The sequence below is a fragment of the Phyllobates terribilis genome, unplaced genomic scaffold (genome assembly GCF_046119375.1).
Source record: "Phyllobates terribilis strain yellow unplaced genomic scaffold, ASM4611937v1 Scaffold_7__3_contigs__length_470593459, whole genome shotgun sequence".
In the NCBI taxonomy this organism is placed as follows: Eukaryota; Metazoa; Chordata; class Amphibia; order Anura; family Dendrobatidae; genus Phyllobates; species Phyllobates terribilis.
In genome coordinates this window covers 87,688,395-87,711,326 of record NW_027362767.1, presented here as the reverse complement: position 1 = coordinate 87,711,326, position 22,932 = coordinate 87,688,395, and the positions used below count along the sequence as shown (strand labels likewise).

Below are 22,932 nucleotides of genomic sequence, written 5' to 3'. Positions count from 1 at the left end.
AAGCCTCCTAAAAAAAACTCTCTCTCCCTCTTCCCCCGGAACTTCGAACATAAAAACGGATTTCTGAGAGAAGTCCATGCTTGGAGTTTAGCACCAGTACCATACTCCGAACACTGACTTCTCCCGGAAGTCCGTCTTAATGTTTGGCGTTCCGGGAGAAGTCCGAGGAACTTTTAAGTTCGGGTTCGCTCATCTCTACTTCTAACATGATATAAACACAGTGTCCCCTTTTTTTTTTTTTTTTTTTTTTTTACTCACATCAGCCAGGATCTTATATTCCTACTGCAAAAACACAAAAAAAGTTAGTGCTCAATGAAACCTCTGTAAAGTGTGAACATATATTGTATGGTCACTCGGCGTGGCCTACTGGAGTATTAACAGTATATATACTCACACACGGACATATTAACCTAGGGTAGAGGAGGTAGGACGTCCAGCAGATCCCCGCTATAGAAAATGACTGCTCAAAGAGAGTGCGGTGAGGAAGATGAGGGTGTCTGACACATAAACATGCTGGTAAATGGATCTGACACACAAGCCCACACAAGAAAGTCTAAAAACAAATCTCACCAACCTTTTATTGACCTCCTGAGGCGCAATAACAATGTACACCCATTACAAAAAAAAAAAGGAGTCAAAATCCAGGTCATCACAGTGATGAAATCTCTCATAAAAAGATTAGAAAAACATGGCTGCTTTCCTCCAGAAACAGCACCACACCTTTCCACAGGTTGTGTCTGGTATTGCAGCTCAGATTCAAGCTCCATAAGCTAATATGGACACTAGGGAACAGGCGTCTCACTATATCACAAAGCAACCATATTTTTTTTTTCTTTCTGTACAACCCTTTTATTATAACAGTAGTGATCTATTATGTAAAATAACAAGTTCTGGATCCCAATTTCTCGGCCGAAATCCACATCCTGAGAGGTTACTTAGTCAGGCAAACATGCGTATTTTAGAGAGAAACCCCACTAATCTAAAATATGATATATGGAGAGTCTTACTTTTGTAGGTCTGAAAAGAGAGAAGAGGGAGATTCTACTAAAGTTGTCGGCAAAAAAAGAATAAGGAAGATGGGAAATTGCCAGGGAAAAGGAAGTAATCTGCACTTGCTGGAAGAATGACATCCACATTTGGATATAGTTTGATGGTTTATTGTCAACGCGTTTCCGAGTCACACCTACTCCTTCTTCATGTACAAACTAACATCATGTATGGGTGTCCTGAAGAAGGTGTTGGTGTGACTCTGAAACGGGTTGACAATAAACCATCAGACTATATCCAAATGTGGATGTTATTCTTCCAGCAAGTGCAGATTACTTCCATTTCCCTGGCAATCTAATTTCTGATATTTCTATGGAAGCTGCAGCATCTGTTTTTTCAGTGGTTGTGTCACACAACCTTGTAAGGTGAGCATATCTTTCTCGTACTTGTTTTGGTAATATTAGGATAAGACACTATTGCGCTCTTGTTTTTTATCTCGATGACGGGAAAGTAATACAGACAGGGTTATCCTCACTTAACTAGCCAAGCACGGACAGGGCTATAGACTTGATGCTAGAAAAGGAGAGCCAGCTCACCATATATAGGAGTCGAGAATGCGTGGAATGACGCTCTGACGAGCGTGGAAGTCTAGGCAAAAAAAGGGAAGATTACATCTTCTGGTTGATTTGTAAAAAAAAAAAAAAAAAAAAGTATTCCAAATTTATTCAAAAGTTAAAAATTCCATGTTGTAGAAAAGGGGAGCAGGGAAACACCTGGCAACACGTTACGATCACAAGCAGCGTTCTTTCTCAAGGCCTGAGGAACATTTAACGTTTGAATAAATTAGGAATACTTTTTTACAAATCAACCAGAAGCTGGAATCTTCCCTTTTTTTGCCAACAGACCTTATGCCTGCTCCGGCGCCACATCCTCGTACTGGGAGTCCATTATATATAGTACATGCCAAATTACCTAAAATGTACCTTTGCTTTCACATTAAGGCTGTGACATTTATAGAAAATGAAAGGCCCTCTTTAAAGGAGCTCTCCGGGAACTTTTGTATGACAGGGGGGAGTCCAAGCTCCAGGCCCTGTGCAGCTCTTTGAAGGGACTAATTATGGACAAGCTGCTGTGTCTGTGCATACAATGAAGAAACCTGGCAACCGCAGGTGAGTTTGGTCCCTCATGAATCAAAAACCGATGGCCTATCTTTAGACCACAATATGTGGAGAATCCCTTTAGTATTTCATATAATTGTATTGAGATCATTTCAGTAGATCAATGTTGGGTAAGTCCATTTCCGTGATGGCAGCCTTCTGTAGCTTCCACCTTCCGAGGTCGCTGGGCAGAGAGGGTCTCACGGGATGGCAGCTGGGTCCGGGTCACCAATGCTTCTGCAGCCAGGCATAGGAATATTCATAAACTAACAGCATCACTGCCCCTCCTGAAATACAGCACAACGGAGACATAAATTCTGCTTATGTCATTGCATGCAGTAGCTCATTGCTTACACTAAGGAAGGGAATGTGGATGAGGAAGAAAATACAGGTAACGCATACCAGACGAGAGGCCATGAGGGCAGGTTAATATCCTTCAAGACAGATATAAAAACAATACATTTCCTTTGTACATCTTCGGGGCTGCCCTCCAGAACCATAACTGAAATTCCCATATGTTGGATTACGCTAAGTATAACTGTAAGGCCACGGCCCCACTATCAGTATTCGGTCAGTATTTTTTCTCAGGAGTGAGAACCAAAACCAGGTGAGGAACAATCAGAGAAAAGGTATAATAGAAACAAGTCACCAATTCTGCATTTATCACCCACTCCTGGTTTTGGCTCCCACTCCTGAGAAAAAATACTGACCGAATACTGACCAAATACTGATAGTGGGGCCATGGCCTTAGTCCATGACCAGAGGGCATTTTGTGAGAAGCAGATTTGCTCCAAAAACTGCTTAAAAAAAATCTACATTTCAATATTAATCCACTGTCGTTTAAATGTTTAGTTTCTTGAGCATTTTTTTCCCACTTCAGGTTTTAAAAAATGCCTGGCTGAAAAAAAAAGAAAAGAAAAGACAAGCACGTCCTTTCTTTGAGGTAGCTTCATCAATTCTTCTACAGTCATGGGCAAAAGTATTGAGAATGAGACAAATAGTAATTTTTCCAAAGTTTACTGCTTCATTTTTTGCTATGGCAATTTGCATATACTCCTGAATGTCAAAGAGTGATCAGCTTAACAGCAATTACTGTACTTGCAAAGTCAATATTTGCCCAGAAAATGAACTTTAACCCCCAAAACACATTTCAACATCATTGCAGTCCTGCCTTAAAAGGAGCAGCTAACATCGTTTTAGTGATTGATCCATTAACACAGGTGTGGGTGTTGATGAGGACAGGGCTGGCGATCAATCAGTCATGATTAAGTAAGAATGACATCACTGGACACTTTAAAAGGAGGCTGGTTCTTGGTATCATTGTTTCTCTTCAGTTAACCATTGTTATCTCTAAAGAAACACATGCAGCCATCATTGCACTGCACAAAAATGGCCTAACAGGGAAGAGTATCGCAGCTACAAAGATTGCACCTCAGTCAACAATCTATCGCATCATCAAGAACTTCAAGGAGAGAGCTTCTATTGTTGTCAAAAAGGCTCCAGGGCGCCCAAGAAAGACCAGCAAGCGCCAGGACCGTATCTTAAAACTGTTTCAGCTGCGGGATCGGACTACCAGCAGTGCCAAGCTTGCTCAGGAATGGCAGCAGGCTGGTGTGAGTGCTTCTGCACGCACTGTGAGGCGGAGACTCTTTGAGTAAGGGCTGGTTTCAAGGAGGGCAGCAAAGAAGCCACTTCTCTCCAGAAAAAACATCAGGGACCGACTGATATTCTGCAAAAGGTACAGGGAGTGGACTGCTGAGGACTGGGGCAAAGTCATTTTCTCTGATGAATCCCCTTTTCGATTGTTTGGGACATCTGGAAAACAGCTTATTCGGAGAAGAAGAGGTGAGCGCTACCACCAGTCTTGTCTCATGCCAACTGTAAAGCATCCTGAAACCATTCATGTGTGGGGTTGCTTCTCAGCCAAGGGAATCGGCTCACTCACAGTCTTGCCTAAAAACACAGCCATGAATAAAGAATGGTACCAGAATGTCCTCCAAGAGCAACTTCTCCCAACCGTCCAAGAGCAGTTTGGCGCCCAACAATGCCTTTTCCAGCATGATGGAGCACCTTGCCATAAAGCAAAGGTGATAACTAAATGGCTCATGGAACAAAACAGAGATTTTGGGTCCATGGCCTGGAAACTCCCCATATCTTAATCCCATTGAGAACTTGTGGTCAATCATCAAGAGACGGGTGGACAAACAAAAACCAACAAATTCTGGCAAAATGCAAGCATTGATTATGCAAGAATGGACTGCTATCAGTCAGGATTTAGTCCAAAAGTTGATTGAGAGCATGCCAGGGAGAATTACAGAGGTCTTGAAGAAGAAGGGGCAACACTGCAAATATTGACTTGCTGCATTAACTCATTCTGTCAATATAACCTATTGGTACTCATAATATGATTGCAATTATATTTCTGTATGTGATATAAACATCAGACAAACACTAATAAAAAACAGAGACCAGCAGATCATGTGAAAATATAATTTTGGTGTCATTCTAAAAACTTTTGGCCATGACTGTAGGTACATTTGCACACAGTTTTTGAAGTAACTCGACAGGGAGGTTGTTCCAAATGTTTTGGAGAACTGACCCCAGATCTTCTGTGGATGTCGCTTGCTCAGTTCCTTCTGTTTTGTCATGTAATCTCAGACAGTCTTGATGATGTTGAGATCATGGCTCTGTGGCCCCGGATCATCACTTTCAGGACTCCTTGTTCTTCTTTATGCTGAAGATAGTTCTTAATGACAACAGGCTGTATGTTCGAGGTCATTGTCCTACGGCAGAATAAATTTGGAGCCAATCAGAAGCCTTTCTGACGGTATTGGATGACAGATAATTATCTGCACAGCATTGAGGACATCAAGAAATGGCCAATGTTGGGGACCATTGAAGCAGTGGTTGGTCAAAGAAAATTAGTGCAGCAGATAAGACATCATGCTCACTACCCATCTAAATCCGAAGATGTACAGCAGTGCCATCAGCTCAGAACTGGCAGCAACTGGTGGGACCCTGCTACACCCATCTACTATTTGGAGAAATCTGGCAAGAAGTGGTCTTCATGGAAGAATTGCAGCCAAAAGCCATACCTTCCACGTGGAAACAAGGCCAAGTGACTCAACTATGCACGAAAACATAAAAACTGGGGTGCAGAAAAATGGCTGCAGGTAATCTGGACTGAGGAGTCCAAATATGAAATATTTGGCTGAAATATTAGACAGTTTGTTCCAAAACGGCTGGAGAGAGGTACAATAATGAGCATCTGCAGACAACAGTCAAGCATGAAGGAGGCGCCTTTCAAGTTTGGGGCTGCATTTCCAAAAATGAAGTTGGGAATTCGGTCCGGATTAATGGTGTTCTCAATGCTGAGAAATACAGGCATATACTTATTCATCATGCAATACCATCAGGAGGTGTCTGATTGGCTCTAAATTTATTCTGCAGCAGGACAAAGACCCCAAACAATCAGCACATTATATTAAGAATTATCTTCAGTGTAAAGTAAAACAAAGAGTCCTGGAAGTGATGATGTAGTGACGCGCCCACGGGATGGGGGACGACTCGGCGCCCGGGCCTTGCTGTTAGTTTTGGGGGATGCCGCGGTGGCCGCCTCCCGAGGCCGTACCCTGGGGTCACTCTTAAAAAGCAAGGAATAATGGGGGAAAGGTGTATGGGATAGGAAAAGTTCGTGACGCCACCCGTGGTGTCTGGTGAGGGTCACCAGCGCTGCTGCAGTCCTCTGAGGCCGGTGGTCCGGCAGCTTAGTTGGTGCGGCTCCCCACAGGTGGAGCGGGGCCTCAGGGCAGCGTAGGAGAGGGGATGCAGGACAGAGGGGACCCAGCCGGGTCAGAAGAAGAAAAGGCACAGTCACAACAGTTCACTTAAGTACCTTTACTGGTGGTATTTCAGGCACAATCCAGGGCACTGCAGGGTGAAGGGTGCATTTCAGGACTCTCCCCAGTGAGCGGGTGTGGGGCCTCCTGTTTCTTGCCTTTTCCTGTTAAGTTTATGACCTGCCTGGAGCTAGGCCTAACTTGGTCTCTGTCTTGCACCTGCTGAACTGGTGGTAGGGCCTTCTGTTGGAGATCACACTCCCTGGTCTCTTGGGCCTCTGTGATTCCTGACCCTGGGATAATGGTCAGCCTTTGGAGTTCCTGGGACATGTAGTTCGCCAGGGGTTCCGGTAGTTTCTGTTGGTCGTAGAGATCCCTGCAGACGCGGACCCGGTGTCCGGTTAATGGTTGTGGGGTGAGCTGGTTAAGCTCCTCTGCCCCCTATGTAGCTTGCTTACTCCACTTGCCTTCGGCCACACTCAGGGCCCTTACTAGGCTTCACACTGGCAGTAGGCCTCGCTAAACTTCACCGCTCTTATGGCATCGGCACGCCTTAGGCTCACTAACCTGAGCTCACTGAGTCTGGGCTGGACTGACTTTCTCACAGACTTCACTCTCTGTGGACTCCAGACTTAGACTGCAGATTCCAGACTTTACTGAACTGCCTAGCCCTATCCGGGCTCCCTCTGGTGGTCTGAGGTGGAAGGTGGTCTGAGGTGTGAATGCTATGAGGGCCTCTTGTGGAGGAATCTGTCCATGCACCCCTCTAGGATCTGTGGCACCAATGCGCAGAAGGGCGCCACAATAGTCCCCACAGAGCCCTGATCTCAATATTATCCAGTCTGTCTGGGATTACATGAAGAGATAGAAGGATTTGCACAAGCGACATCCACAGAAGATCTGGGGTCAGTTCTCCAAGATGTCTGGAACAATCTCCCTACCGAATTCCTTTAAAAACTTTGTGCAATTGTAGAAAAATCGATGAAAGCAAAAGGATGGGCACACCAGATATTATTGTTTAATTTAATGTCTCTTTTGTTCATTCACTTTGCATTGTGTTAGTTTATAAAAAAATAAACTATTAACACTTCTATTTTTGAAAGCATTCTCACTTTGCAGCATTTTTTCCCATACAACTAAAACATTTGCACAGGACTGTACTTTTTTTCCTCCTTGTTTATTTTGTTCTCTGATTATTATTGGGTTGTTATTTTGGTACATATGCAATGTGCTCATTTATTCCAATAGATATCTCCTGTAATCTTCAAATTGTAATTAAATGTGTATTGTAGGTTATAAATAATCTAGCGATAGATAAAGACTGGTGGAGAAAGGTTGAACATGATCGGCTTGTCTTTTCTCAACCTATAAACATATACACACACACACACATATACATACATATATATATACACATATAGTAAACTGAACATACATATATATATATATATATATATATATATATATATATATATATATATATAGTACAGACCAAAAGTTTGGACACACCTTCTCATTTAAAGATTTTTCTGTATTTTCATGACTATGAAAATTGTACATTCACACTGAAGGCCTCAAAACTATGAATTAACACATGTGGAATTATATACTTAACAAAAAAGTGTGAAACAACTGAAAATATTTCTTATATATATATATAAAACAACAAGATTTTATTAGGTTAATATGTATCATTATAATTTCACAATTTGTGGTGTCTGGAGAGCTGGTTATTCTATTTACACAATTGTTTTCTTTTTGCACAGAATTAAACCCAGGGCCGGCTCCAGGTGAAAGAGTGTCAGTGAGCCCCTTTAACACATACCACGATTCATGATGCAGAGATACAGCGGAGAAATAATATATAGTACAATGCCAAAGATTTCACTTCTTACATTACATGAGTGATATCTATGTAAATTATACAATAGCTCAGAAACCGGCGAATCCTCACAGTGCACAGTGCAGTGTATAGTCCTCCATACAGTATAATGGCACCACACAGTCCTCCATACAGTATTATGAGCCCCATATATTGCTCCATACGGAATACTGGCCCCCTTATAACGCTCCATATAGAATACTGGCCCCATATAACGCTCCATACAGGATACAGGCCCCCATATAACGCTCCATACAGGATACTGGCCCCCATATAATGCTCCATACAGAATACTGGCCCCCATATAACGCTCCATACAGAATACTGGCCCCCATATAATGCTCCATACAGAATACTGGCCCCCATATAATGCTCCATACAGAATATTGGCCCCCATATAATGCTCCATACAGAATACATGCAGGCTGTGCTCCCATATAATGCCCCATGCAGGCTGTGCCCCCATATAATGCTCCATGCAGGCTGTGCCCCCATATAATGCCCCATGCAGGCTGGGACCCCATATAATGCCCCATGCCTCCATACATAAAAAAAAATAAAAAAATCAAATACTCACGCCACCTGCTGCCGCGGCTCAGTAGAGGGTGCGGTGGAAAGACGTCATCGCGCCCTCTGACCTGAGACGTCATAGTGCAGCAGCTGCGGAAGATACAGGACCTGCGGAGGAACGGGGAGAGGTAAGTATTGTACCGGGTTCCTGAGCAAGCGGGGAAGGGGGGGGGCGCTGGCACCGCTCTCCTCTGCTCGCGGGTGCCCGACGGCGAGTGGGCCCCCCGCCTGCTCAAGGCCCCGGCACTTGCCTGGGTGCCGACGCCGGGCCTGATCAAACCAGTGCACTTTATTAAAACTGAATATATAGCGAATAGATGAACATTTTTTTTAAAAAACCCTAGGGATAAAAGAATAACTTTTGCGCACCATGTAGTACGGACACACAGGGAACCCTGATGCCTCCATATAAAACTTTAGAAGCAATGATCTAGAAGAGAATATCTCTGTATATATACGCACACATTTATCAAAAATGCTGTAATTTTCTCCAAATTGTGTGTGTGCTCACTTCAACTCTGACTCTCCATATTTATCAAATGTCACTCCTTGATAATAAACTCGGCACAAATCATGCCAATGCAACTTTTTAAGCATGGTAGTATGGGTCCCAATGTTAGACGAGAACCTTAGAACAATTTGACAAATGTCAATGCTGAAATTTGGTGCAAATTTCGACTTTTTAATTTGGGAATTAATTCAATTCCCAATGGTAGAAAAAAGTACAAATTACGCACATTAATGTACAATTTTGCCAAAATTGTGAATGGTTGCGACATAAAGGTCTTTCTACAAATCTATCATATAGTTGTGTATCGGTCCCATCAAAAGGAGACCATTGGCTCCGGGAATTGGTTGTAGTACACCATATCTTCCCTTGAGTAAAAAAACCTGGTAATTATACATATGATTCAAAAACCTTTGGATCTGTGGTTTTAAATTCCAGTTCATTATGTAACATTCTTGCAAACAGAAAGGGAAAAAAAATAAATCCATTCTCAAATAACCCGAGGTGTGCATTTAGTGGACAATAGAGAGCAAAATCCAAAAGCTTCTTGACAGTTACCGAACTGAACAAGTTTGCGCAATACGACATTTGTGCCAAAAAAAAAATCAACCTTGAAATTCTTGATTCTGACAAGGCACAAAGAAGGAAAAATGCAAAAGCTAAAAAAGGAGGTGTACACAGGTGGAGGAGGAAGCTGCAGGCTCCTCCGCTAACACCTACTACAGCTCGGGTCAGGGATGTGGATGAAGATTCCTTTTTAAGTTTTCAGCCTTCATAAAAGCCGGGCCTAGCTCTGGGTCTAGACCTGAACAGATGGAACCGTAAATTACTAATGCTAAATGAAGCTATTAATCAGCTTGATGCATAAACCGGTGGCTAATTGAGAATAATGTCCTGCAGCTTTTTTGGACAAAATTGTAATTATAGTGCCGCAAATAATGATAACACCTAATAAATATCCGATTACCGACTCTAGAATGACTTCATATACAACTGCTAACGAGGATAATTAGGACAAGAATTACCAGGCCCGAGCCGCATGATCTTTGGAAGAAGACCTTTGTAGAGAGCCAGGAACCTGAAAAGACATGAAAAACAGGTGTTATCCATTATGTACCTTATATTCGTACACTTAACAATGGAAGCAATAGAGAAGAATTCATATGGGACGGACACAGACAGAAGAGGCAAGAACAATATATGGGCCCTTTTCAGTTCATTAACTCCTCATAATGCACAATTCCACCTGCTTTGGAGGTGGTAGTGGCCCCTTACCTCTTGGACAGACCCAAGATTAATTATCAGGTAAAGCAATCATTGTATTAATCTCATTAGTGTCTCAGCGGCCTCAAGCCATTGTTCTCCCAGTCACTAGTCCCATTGTGTGGATGGGGATAGTAGACCCAGTGGAGCAGTCACCACAGGTCTAACATGCAGTCCCAACCGATGGGGCTCGGCATCAGTAAAATCTGCCACCAATGCACAGTTAGCTTTGGGGGCGAAGGGGGGCTTCCCAAAAGCGGGTTCAATTTCGGGGGTGGCCTGGGGTATTTTGAACATTGACGAGGAAATGGAGGGGTTGTTACTGGCTGCAGTGGGATACATGTGCTACGGTCGTGACAGCCATCATCTGGAGGAGCATGGGTTGCGACTGCAGACTATACCGGCTGGAGATACCAAAAGTTGGGAGACAGTGGGTGTCGCCTGGTACTGGGGCAGTGGAACTACTGATCCCAGGTTGGGATCTTATGGACTGAGGGCATTGTATATTGGCCATCTACCTGGAGTTGCTGTATGACTGTGGACGGAAGAAAATAAAACGAATTGCATCGTTAACCTGCCTAGGTGATTATTACATCCACAACACTACTACTAATACGCTGCGGATTTTCAGCCTGAATCTGCAGTACAACTGACCCATGTGGACATACCCTTAAAAGGGACTCTGCAGCACAGAATGACTGTTCAAACCAACTACAGTCGCTCGGTGCTTTACAGCGGAGCCAATCATTTCTATACACCTTCCCACCTGCTTGTTTTCCATCTATCTCCACCCTTCTCGGGCCCTATAAACGCAGAGCTGTCAATCAAAAGACGAAGGAGGTAGAGATAGAGGGAAAAGAAGCAGGTGGGAAGGTGTATATAAATGATTGGCCCTGTTATGAAGCACCGAGCGGCAGGACTTACTTTGAACAGTCATTCTGTGCTGGCAGTCCATTTAACTTTTCCTATTTAGTTCTTTTGCAACGAGTTACCCCATATCCAATAGCTGCAAACACAAGGCTCTAATCTTCCTATATTTCCTACTTGTTCAGCGTCTGTACAGACAAGTCTTGATAAATTACCTTATGAGAGTTGACTACATTAGCATGACAATGGCAGTTTACAAACTGCATCCAATAGTCATAACTAAACAGAGCAGTGATTGCAGCTCTGGAGTATATGGCACATTAAAACCAGAAACCTGAAAGGGAGATATAAAAGGTAAAGTAATGCTTAAAAGAGGACCTGTCACCAGATTAAAAGTAATAAATTTGTTTTCTTATTTTATTCCCACTGCTCCTTTAAGTATGTATTAAAGTACTTGGCACTCCAAGGAACATATATATGCAGATTTATGATTTTATTGTAGGCAATCCAGAAATTACATAATGTTCCGGCCCCAAAGCTGGACCTTCACACATATATCTTGTGACAATCCGTATCTGAGGAAGGTCCAGTTTTGGGACCGAAACATACCGTAATTTCTAGATTTGCCTGCAATAAATCTGCATATATTCTCCTTGGAGTGCCAAGTACTTAATACATTATTTATGAGGTAGAACCCTTCTTGAGCACTACCTCCACAGGAGTGCTGTATATCTATAACACTTTCTCCTTTGAGTATTAGTTTATTTTATTTTTATTTTTTTTATAAATTCACCCTCTGGTTCCAGAGATATGGGCTTTTTATCTAGTTCAAATGTTATGGTCTTTAAAAGGTGGCAGTGTTGACAGGGCAATAATGCAGAGCAACATAAGAACACGCCCCAGAGGATCTGCTAGCCATGCCCCTTTGTAAAGATCATAAAAGTTTGCATCCAATAAAAATTCTCATATCTCTGCAACTACAGTGGGTACGGAAAGTATTCGGAACCCTTTAAATTTTTCACTCTGTTTCATTGCAGCCATTTGGTAAATTCTAAAAAGTTATTTTTTTTTCCGTACCCATTGTATATGGTGGATTTATAGAAAAAAAGCAGAATACTTAGGGGAGCAGTGGGAATAAAAGAAGAGAAAAAAATGGCCACTTTAGATCTGGTGACGGGTCCTCTTTAAAGGGAGCTTAACAGCTGATTCATACTGCCCGACCCGCTGGCAGCATGAATCAGATACTGTATCTGCTATTTCAGGTAAGTATGTATGACTTGAAACACTGTGGCGTTTCACAGAAAACATACATTGCCGCTCAGGTGAATAGTCTAAGATGCCGCTGCCTGGCGGCTTCTCTACAAATACATGCACATAGGGAGAGACCTGTCACTCAGAAGAAATGGGCTGTGCAGAAGTCTTAGACTAGTCATCTAAGCAGCCAAGTCCGTGGCCAGATTTACTGTTTTCTATTATATGCTGCACTGTTTTGGAGTAAAGCGAACCGGGGTTTAAGCAGCATGAATCAGCTGTCAGGTTCCCTTTAGAAATCATACTGGGGTATATCTATATAAGAACAACTACCAGACATAATTGAATTATTGGATTAACTTTTGTTAACAAGCGGGGGTGGTCTGTTAATAAGTCTGCTGGAATCCTCCCTAGATGCTATCAGCACAAGACAGGGCTCTTTCTGGCAGTCTATATTCTGTTCTACCACTACCTACTAATCTTATCAGAAAGCAAGAAAAAGAAATGGATGTATTATTGATAATATCTGCAATGCAGCAGTGGGGTGTTTAAATTATTCTGCACCTGGGAGAGATATATTCCTCCATACACATTAGGGATAAGTTAGAAGCACCAGCAGAAATATGGGTACCTCACAATTCTACTCCAACAAATGAAGTCTGGAGAAAGAAGGATTGTTGAATTCCAACCCGCAATCCTTTAGTTCTTCCAGTATATAATAGATTGGTAATAATAAGCGTCTGGCAGCAGCTTACCCCCTCCTTCACCATGAAGAACACATGCATGTTCTGCTGAGCCAAATGTTCATGTGTATAGGGGAGTCGGGAAAGATATCTGCCAACCAATGAGCATTTGGCTACTTTATTGGGCACCTTTATTGTCAGATAGGTAAAGACTGACCATTCAGACGGTAGGATATTGCCCATGGCACAACCTTTGGCACTCACAATATTCGAGTTCAGAGCATGCAAAAAATGTGGGTGATGATTACTTCTCAAACGTAATTTGTTAATCCAACACAAATGTATCATGACTTGGATTGGTAAGGGGATTGGTAAGGGGCTTGGGACCTGTGACGTCTGGGGGCCGAGCTCTCTCTAAACAAAGCACAGTTTATGGATCTCACAATTTAGTGCTGCTGCACAAGAAAACCACCATGCTTTGATCCTGTAAGGGGCCAATCTGTCACAACCAACTCCCTCATCTCTAAATGGTTAGGAATTTTCAATGCTAAAGAGGCCAGGTAGTTGGAATTTTATTTGATTCTTAAATTGAAAATCAAAAGCAAACGGCACGCTAATAAGTAAAGGAAAGCAAGCAGAACATATGTAACAAAGTAGAAATGTGACATAATCCTCATACCCTTCTTCTTTATAAACCGTAACAATTGTCTTCCAACAGCTGCGATATTTAATGACTCCAGGTTCTGGCTGTGGCCCCTGAATCCGACTCTTGGCCACATCAAATGGGATGTTAATGATGGAAGCTAGCGTCCCAGAGGCCAAACCAATTGTAAACTTCCTTAAGAACTCCAGCCTTGCATCCTAGATAAGCAACGACACATGCAAAATCCTATGAGAAAAGTGCGACGTCAGGTCAAGAAATTTACATTGAGCGTTCCAAATTCTGGCACAGGTTTCCTCCTCCAGAAACCATCATCCTATAATTACAGTGATAGAGAGATTTAAAAGCTCAGGAAGATAACCGTGAAACCACAGCTGGGTGGAGTTCTGCCAGCACCTAAGTAGTGGTCTCATTTACATGGCACCGGCTCCAAGAAGGAGAAATCCTACGAACAGGTGGGTAAACTATGGGGAGATAAAATGGATTTGCCAAGAGCAAGCGTGACACCTTACGATAAAAATAATCTTCATCTGGGACTTGTATTTTTGCCGGCACCTGTACCATACAACAAGGCACACTTTTTAGAAGAAAAACAGCTTAAAGCTTAGCACGCCTTTGCCCGAACATTAATCCTGACCTCCTTATTGAGCAGAAAAAACACATCTCCTCATTGCCCCAACAAGCGCCTTCCACTGGGAGCAATACGGCCGTAAAGAAGTTTTTCGTCTGGCTTAGGTGTTCTGCTAATGCTGTGTTTTCCTGCCTGTGTCGGTGGGGGAGATGTTATTTGCTCGGAGCTTCATACGGGGGGTTTAAGAGGATTCTGGGTAATGTGCCTTTAATCAGAAACCTGGCACCCAGCACAATGGGCTCCTTGCAGAGAGATGCGGGAGGATTTCCGCGGGTTGCAAAGAGTCTTCCCTGACAATCCCATTGGCTCTGTTTTCGCACATGGTCCAAATCGCCTGTGGGCACATTTCCTCACACAGGATTCATAAATACAGTCCATAACGAGACTCTGGTTTCGGCATATGGGGATGATTTGTGTAATTGGCCTTTACAATGTACTTAGTATTACTGTATCAAAACACAAGAAACCTGAGTACTCTATTAGCTAATTGGCCAGAATATTTTACAAATGACAGCAAGCCCCTGCACCAGGAAGCTCGCTAAGGCATATGTATGTGTCCACAAGACCCCCAAATGCTAAATTAAATAAAGGCGGAAAAAAAAATTAAAAATAAAAATAAAAAAGCACGCACACACTCGCTCATATAACGCTGTCGCTGGCCTGCAGGTTTTTTCCACATTTCTCCTCAGATGTCGCAGATCTGTCAGCAGGAAATGTTCTCTCACTACTAAACTAACAAGCTCGCTGTGGTAATGCACTGCGGGGCCGTGCCCTTGAATTAAATAGCTTTTACCTACAGAAGGCATCAGGATATGGTTTAAAGGAGCAGTCACACTCCTAGGAACATGAAAGCACCCAGCCATGTTACCGGAGCTTAATATTTTAAACAATCAGATAATTATTTAAAGGTGGACATCAATCATTTTTTTTCTTTACTTTTTAATTAAGAGAGTAAAAATATTAACATAAAAATTATTAGCCCTTTGGTTCTTGGGAGGTAAAATGAACATTTGTAAAACGTGCAAAAAAGTTTTAAAATAACAAAAAGTCATGAAAAAAAAAAAATTAGAAGGACAAAGTTTCTGGATATAAAATATATAGTCAATGTCAGCAAATAATATTAAAAATTAGCATTATAAAACAGTTGAATTGTATGATTTGATAATTTATATTATTTGAATATGTTCATTTTTACTGATCTGAATAATGAAAATTTATAATCTGTTACCTTTATGTTGATTTATATTGTAATAATTGATTCTGCATTATGTGTAGTTGTTATATTAGAGTGAATTTCTGTATAATACAAAGTAAATAAAAGACATTCAGGCAGATTTACTATTTTAGGTGCACCTTGAAGTTACCAAATTTTTGTGGAAGCTGTTAGATGCAGTTTTAGATTTATTTATTTTGTGCTTTAGATGCTCTTTGTATCTTATTCATCAAGGAGCGTACCTTAGGGGAAAAGGGGTGTGATGTAAAACGTGAGAACATGTATCAAATTGTGACAAAATTTAGGTGAAAAAAGTAGTGAAAAGTAAGCCAACTAAATGTTGGTGTAAAGTTAGTTAAGTATCTAAGAATACATAAAATGTATCATCCAGCGTGAGCCGTTGTGATTTGATGCTTTTTTTTATTGTTTAGTCCAAGTCTGAACTAAATAGTGGAAAGGACAATGAAATCTGCCCCATTGGGCTTCCTGGACAGATGAACATAAAATTGTATTTACTGTCTGAGCCATAATTTAAAATTTATTCTGGGTTTTGGGTGCGTGCGTATGGAGCTGGCTCAGCAGTTGAGCGCACACTATACATGATGGGGTTCCAGCTGTATTATACAGCCTGCATCTGCCTCTAACAGCAGCGATTAGAGCTGCTTAACCATTCAAATGCCACTGTTAGGGCTCATGCAGACATTCGTGAAGCTTGGACTGAGCTTGACTAGAAAGCGCAGACTGTCTGCGGGTCTTCAGACCCGAACTCGACAGCCTCATAATCAGCCTATGAGGCTGTCGAGCCCAGGGCAAGAGATCCAAGGACAGTCAGTGCTCAAACCGAGTTTCACAGATTTTTGCCCTTGAGTGTTGGAATCCAGGGAGGCCATAGCCTCTTCTCTGAGTGATGCGATCACAGGGTGCCAATAGGTTGCCAGAGCAGCTTAAAAGGACTGAAAATAAAAAGCAAAATAAATGTTAAAATAAAAGTTTTAAAAAAATAAAAGTTTGAATCGCCCTCCTATTCCCACAAAAAAAAAGAAAAAAGCCGCGAGCTTTCAGTCATGCAGGAGTGCCTGGATCAATTACAGTCACCGCTCACTGCAATGAGTACAGCAGCTGTAAGCACGCCCTGGCACTAACTGACAGCTGTTTCAGCAGTGCATCGGTGCAGAGCTGGCTGTCAGTCAGTGCTTCGGGAATGATTACAGCCGCTGCTCTCAGTGCTGTGAGCAGTGACTGTAATTCATCTGGGCACGCTTCCATGACTGAAAGCCGGCGGCTCCCGAGAGAAATAAAGCTAATTTTCACACGGGTGCCGCTCTTCCAGTACTGCAGCCGGTCGTCTTCATAATGCTATTGCCCTACAAATTAACCCCATATCAGCAGGTTAACAGCGTTATCAGACCTGTCAGGTTCTCCTTAATGTGTAAATGAGCTGTTAAGATCTATGGGCGGGACATAGATTTCCCTGAGAATCGGCATCCAGAGCTTATTTTAAATGTATGGGGCTTTATCAGTGTAATACATGTAATGACTGACAGTCTGCTCTCCTGATCTACATGTCTCACACTGGTAACTCCCCCTTTCATTTATAATAATCTCTGGAGGCAGATTCTCAGGGAGATCTATGTCCGGCCCATAGATCTTAACAGCTCATTTACATATTTAGAAAAACATTGATTTCTCTGGAATTAGACATCGAATTACAGATATCAAGGTATAATTTTATTAAACTTTCTATGACCTTCATGCCCATATAGACGGAGGGTTGATCCTACTGATGGATTCCCTTTAAAGTAGAGATCTTTCAAGAAGTTCTAAAATAAAGAAACACAATGTACTCAAAAATTTCTAGGAAGAGGAGTGGTACAACCCAAAATTATAAGAAAATATGCTCCAGAATTGTTATTACATGGGGAATGCAAGTGTTAACTAAAACAGACATGTCATTAGAGGTGACAGATCCTCTTTAAAGAGTTTTCCTAACTAAGACATTTATGTCAAACCCCCAGGATGTGTCATAAGTGTATAATGGGTACATGTACAGTCATCTTTCCATTTCCATCCATGCTGGTCCTCTTGTCTAGTAGAACGTGGGCTAGGAAACCCCTGTCTGCATAATAGGTGGGGATTCCAGAAATGAGACCCTCACTACTCCGCTATAAAACCCTGCTTATGAACCAAATGTAAGAATGTGAAGTCTGCAGTAAGAACCAAACTATGAAATAAGAGATTGCGATGGTCACAGCCAAGTTGCAGCAAACTTGTATATTGTGGAATACAGGACAAATCCTATACAAATAAATACATACGGAAAACACTTTATACCAGTTCCATGTAAAAGTCATTTACTAAGTAAAAGTGGGTAAACATAGAAGTTATTGTTTTTGTGATTTTCTTTTGTAAACTCATTAACCAGGAAATACTCTGTTTATAAAGATACCGTAATGACTCCGAAAAGGAACACGCACATTAAGAAAACTTCAGACTCACAGGATGTGTTCTTGGTGGGTATAAAACAGATACTTACATTCTCTTATTTCGCCATTGACAAACAGAAACCTGCACAGAGGCATATGGCCATATTGTTTATTTACACTGTGGTATTGCGGAGGATATGAATGCAGCTAGAAAAAAAAACTTCTCCAAAAAATAGGATGGTGGCAAAAGAGAAAACTGATGATATTTCGCTGCACTGGTAAAAACTTGGGTAATAGATTCAGACTAATGACGCGTGCACACAACTGATTTCTTTGTATGAGTGCTATCCGTGGTCACAAAGATTGCACTCGTACCTATAATATTCCATGGGGCTGTACACAAGTCTGATTTTTTTCAGCAGAAGAAACTGAAGACAAATCCGATTTTGATCCGAGTGCACTCGCACGACATCTGAATGCGATCTGATTTTTATGATCAAACTCTGCAAGTCTATGAGTCCATGAAAAAAAATCAGACTGCACACCTGAGTGTGGTCTGATTTTTATGGACTGAGAATGGAGAAGGTGAAGAAACTTTTTTTTCTATCTCCATGTCTGAGAAAACCCGATGCCACTCTGACCAAACTCCAACCAAACTCCAACCAAACTCCGATCAGAATAATTGGACCGTTTTTCACAGATGTGGAGAAAACGGTTGTGTGACCCTACCCTAAGCACCAGACAAAATTTATTAGAAGGTCAATAGTAGTTCATGCGCCAACAGCAGTAGATAGCACTAGGTGCAGAGGCATATGGACTACTGCTAGTGGCCACAATACTGGTCCACATATAGTCTCCCCTAGACACCAAGCTTCCAGTGGATGATATGGCATACTACTAGGAGATGGGTATTCACTGGGAACCCCTTATTTCCAAGCTACACCCCTCTACATCCATTCTTCCCTATCTGCCTTCTCTCCCCACCACAATGCATTGGTGCAAAAAAAAACTTCCAGAAATGCTGGAATAAGGGAGAGAACGGTTTTATTTACAAAATTTACAAATCTTCCCAGGGTCCAGGAGCACTCACCTTATTTTGGGAGCCTCTTGTTCATTCTGGAGAAGTTGGCAAGCCATGGAGTATAATCTGCCAGGCAGCAGGTTGTGATATTTAGCATGGTATAGCATCAGGGTTGCCAACTTGATTTATTTTTTTTCTGGATAGCTCTTCCAAAAACCACGGACAGCCAACAATTTTTACGCACACATTGGAAAACCATAATAAATTGTTACGATTTTAAGGGATTCATATTTACAGCCCATAATTCTGATATGAAGACATCAGTTGGACTTGCTGTGAACTGTAGAAGGATGAGAATTACAGTTATTACAGGCTTCTCCACCTTAAAAAAGGTGGGAAAAAGGACTGGGAAAAAGTGTCCTATTTTGACGGACTGTCTAGGAATTTCTGCACTGCTGACAACCCTGTATAGCATGAGCATATAGGATATTATGGATAATACCAGGAACAGTCCTGTAAAAGAAGACACAGTGTTATGGCCAGTGACGAGCGTGCGGAAAAGTGCGCGGTGTGCATGTTGTGGGGTTCAAAGAACACCAGAAACATATTTTCAGTCTCAGTATGACATTGTATTATACTTTAACACAAGGATAGCCTTTGTCATTTTAAGGCCTAGAAAACCAGCTGGTGGCAGAGTACAATGAGCAGGACTGGCCTGATCTAGCTGGTAAAATCTCCTGGTCAACAATTCACTTAGCCTTGGGTGCCTGCAGGTATTCCCACTCCAGTGGCTTCTTGCATATGTTGAAGTGAAAGACACTGTGTACAGCAACTCTACCCTGTAGCCCATAAATGGGAGACCCCACTATATGACACCTATGTGCCCTTATAGCACTTAAAGGGATTGTTCCCTTGCAGTAAATCTTCCTCCGCTGGCGAAGTTTGGTATAAAAACCAAACTGCACTATAATCACTATATGCACTCTAGGTCCACCGGTGAGTCTCCACCGCTGCTCCCGGTGACTGTGTTTGGCTGCGGTGCTGACGTCACATCAACAGCACAAAAGCCAATCAATAAGTGAGCTCTGCGGCTCTGAGCAAGGCGCTGCTTCTACACCAGCAAAGCCTCCAAGCTCACTGATAGGCTATGGTTCTGATGCCACGTCAACATCCAGACACCTCGAGCAGTGGAAGAATTGGGGACATCGCGTATAGCGTTTTTGGTTTTTGTTTTTATAGCAAACTTGCTCTAGAGCAAGGATGTCAAAATTAAACACACAGAGGGCCAAATGAAAAACTTGGACAAAGTCGCGGGCCAACCAGTATACAGCATAATGGGCCCCACATAGTCCTCCATACACAATAATGGGCCCCACATAGTCCTCCATACACAATAATGGGCCCCACATAGTCCTCCATACAGAATAATTGGCCCCACATAGTTCTCCATACAGCATAATGGGCCGCACATGGTCCTCCATACAGAATACTTGGCCCCACATAGTCCTCCATACAGTATAATGGGCCCCACATAGTCCTCCATACAGTATTATGGGCACCACATAGTCCTCCATACAGAAGAATGGCCCCACATAGGGGTGGTGGTTCTGGTTTCATGGGCCAAATATAACCACCCTGCAGGCCAGATTTGGCCCGCGGACCGGAGTTTGACACATATGCTCTAGAGCAGTGTTCCCCAACTCCAGTCCTCAAGGCCCACCAACAGGTCATGTTTTCAGGATTTCCTTAGTATTGCACAGGTGATGGAATTATTGCCTGTGTGTGATGTAATTATCACCTGTGTAATACTAAGGAAATCCTGAAAACATGACCTGTTGGTGGGCCTTGAGGACTGGAGTTGGGGAACCCTGCTCTAGAGGACTAAGGTTTCCTTAAAGGAGAAAAACCCTTTAAGAATACCACATGTCTAGGTAACATCATATACTGTAATTTTACATTTTAGGTAATTCCTTATTTATAAACTGCAACATAGATGGAAATTAATTTTATATTGGGATGATGTAATTTATAGATCTGCGATATCTAAGAGTCTTGTTTCTAATCCAGAATCTTTATACATTTTCCTAATTATTATGGAAAATGTACAACATGCCGCCGACAAACCTCGCTCCCAAATAAATAGTAGGAGACCATTTTTACCAACTCAAACTTCTTCTTTTTGAAGCAAATTCCAAAACCACAGTCCAAATAAATGTAAAAAGTAGAAGGACAGAGACAAGAAAGACGGCAAAAATGATGGATTATGATAACCTGAGAACGTGGGTCTCATCTGATCTCAGAAGATAAACAGGGTTAGGTTGGAATAACATTGTGGTAGGAGAGACCTCCTGTTAATACCAGGTGCTCGCAGCTCAGGGCTCTGAAGTTCATTTATCATTGCAGGCACTGAATGCGCACACAATAGATTGGAGCTTCGGTGATGGGCAGTCCACCCCTTCTCACACATGTGGACCATATTTACTGCACACTTCAATGGACCTGTTGTTCTTATTCATGGTATTATGTATTAGTAGGTGTTGTAGTTTGTGTGCCAATATAGGCAATATCTGCTACCTTCAGTGTGTATTGCCACCCATGAACAGAGTGATTCATGAATGGTCAACCATTAACATCCCTCAAAAGAACATAGAGGTATAGTAATGGGAATTGCTCCTAATGCGGCACATATTAATGGTATACGTCTATGCAATCAGTGTTTTGCATTTTTTGCATTTCTCTACTGAACGCAATATTAATTGGCATTGACAACATTGATGGGTAGCAGTAATAATTATAATCAATCTTAAATTATATACTTCTAGGAGGATCCAGTTAAATGATATCTCTTAAAGGAAATCTGTCAGTAGGCTCAACCCTCGTAAACCGTCTATATGGGCAGGCAGGTCATAGGATGCTGACTAAAATGATATTTTGATATCTGCGATTCCATGTTTTATTCCATAGAAATCCATGTTTTTCTTAATATGTAACTGAGCTGTTAAGATCTATGGGCTGCACATAGATCTCTCAGAGAATCTGCCTCCGAAGCTTATTATAAATGAAAGGGTGAGTTACCAGTGTGAGACATGTAGATCAGGAGAACAGACTGTCAGTCATTACATGTCTCACACTGGTAATGCCCCCTTTCATTTAAAGTAAGCTCTGGAGGCAGATTCTCAGGGAGATCTATGTCCGACCCATAGATCTTAACAGCTATTAAGAAAAATGTGGGTTTCTATGGAATAAGACATTGGATCGCAGATATCAAGGAATAATTTTATTCAACTTTATATGACTTGTGTGCCCATATAGACGGCTTGGAGGATTGATTTTATTAACAGATGCCCTTCAAACTAGCCATATACAAGAAATTTTTTGGATACTCAAAAAAGTCCAATTTAGACTATTTTCTACTAACCGCGAGAGCCTTTTTGTGACACTAATGAGCATGACAGATGCCGACCGATGGCAACTATTTGTTGAAAATGTAATATTCCATATTGGATACTCATTGGATGTTGCATTTGAAAAGTGGCACGCCCACAGCCAAGTTCTGTGGTACATGCCCAAAAATTTGCTTCTTTATTTCTGGGGGTATAACATTAGAACAAAGGGACACAGAAAAAAAGAAAAACTGTTCCAGAATCGGTGGGACAGAGGCAATTGGAGAAGGTACTCAGTTTAAATGTAAAAAATCCAGCAAAAGGTCCCTTTTAAAATTCAGTAGTTTTTGAGGTTTGGGAAAACAGTGGCCACTCAGGGAGTCAAAAGGCTATGTGCTCATGATCAGGAATAGTAGCGTTTTGGACGCAGCGTATATGCGAGGAGTCCAAATGCTGCTTTCTACATTACAAGCACAGTGGATAGGATTTATAAAAATCCCATGCCCACTGTGCCTCTATTTAACGCTGCATAAACTCATCCACGGCATGGATTTACAAGCCGTAGCATGTCAATTTCTGTAGTGGAGACGCTG

The 22,932-nt window shown here is 41.9% G+C and overlaps 1 protein-coding gene across 4 annotated transcripts in view; it reads right to left on the bottom strand.

Annotated features, from left to right (window-relative positions):
- Positions 1–1,672: 1,672 nt before the first annotated feature.
- Positions 1,673–22,932, bottom strand: part of SLC25A21 (solute carrier family 25 member 21) — a 420,995-nt gene continuing 399,735 nt past the window's right edge. For 3 of the 4 annotated variants that reach the window (XM_073638942.1, XM_073638943.1, XM_073638941.1), the window contains exons 9-11: positions 13,687–13,868; positions 9,969–10,021; positions 1,673–2,431 (exon numbers count right to left, since the gene is read on the bottom strand). In XM_073638942.1, the coding sequence (XP_073495043.1) occupies positions 2,370–2,431; positions 9,969–10,021; positions 13,687–13,868 (297 nt within the window). In that variant the 3' untranslated portion in view covers positions 1,673–2,369. Of the gene's footprint in view, positions 2,432–8,442; positions 8,544–9,968; positions 10,022–13,686; positions 13,869–22,932 lie in introns of all 4 variants that reach the window. The other variant, XR_012247354.1, reaches the window with a different exon arrangement.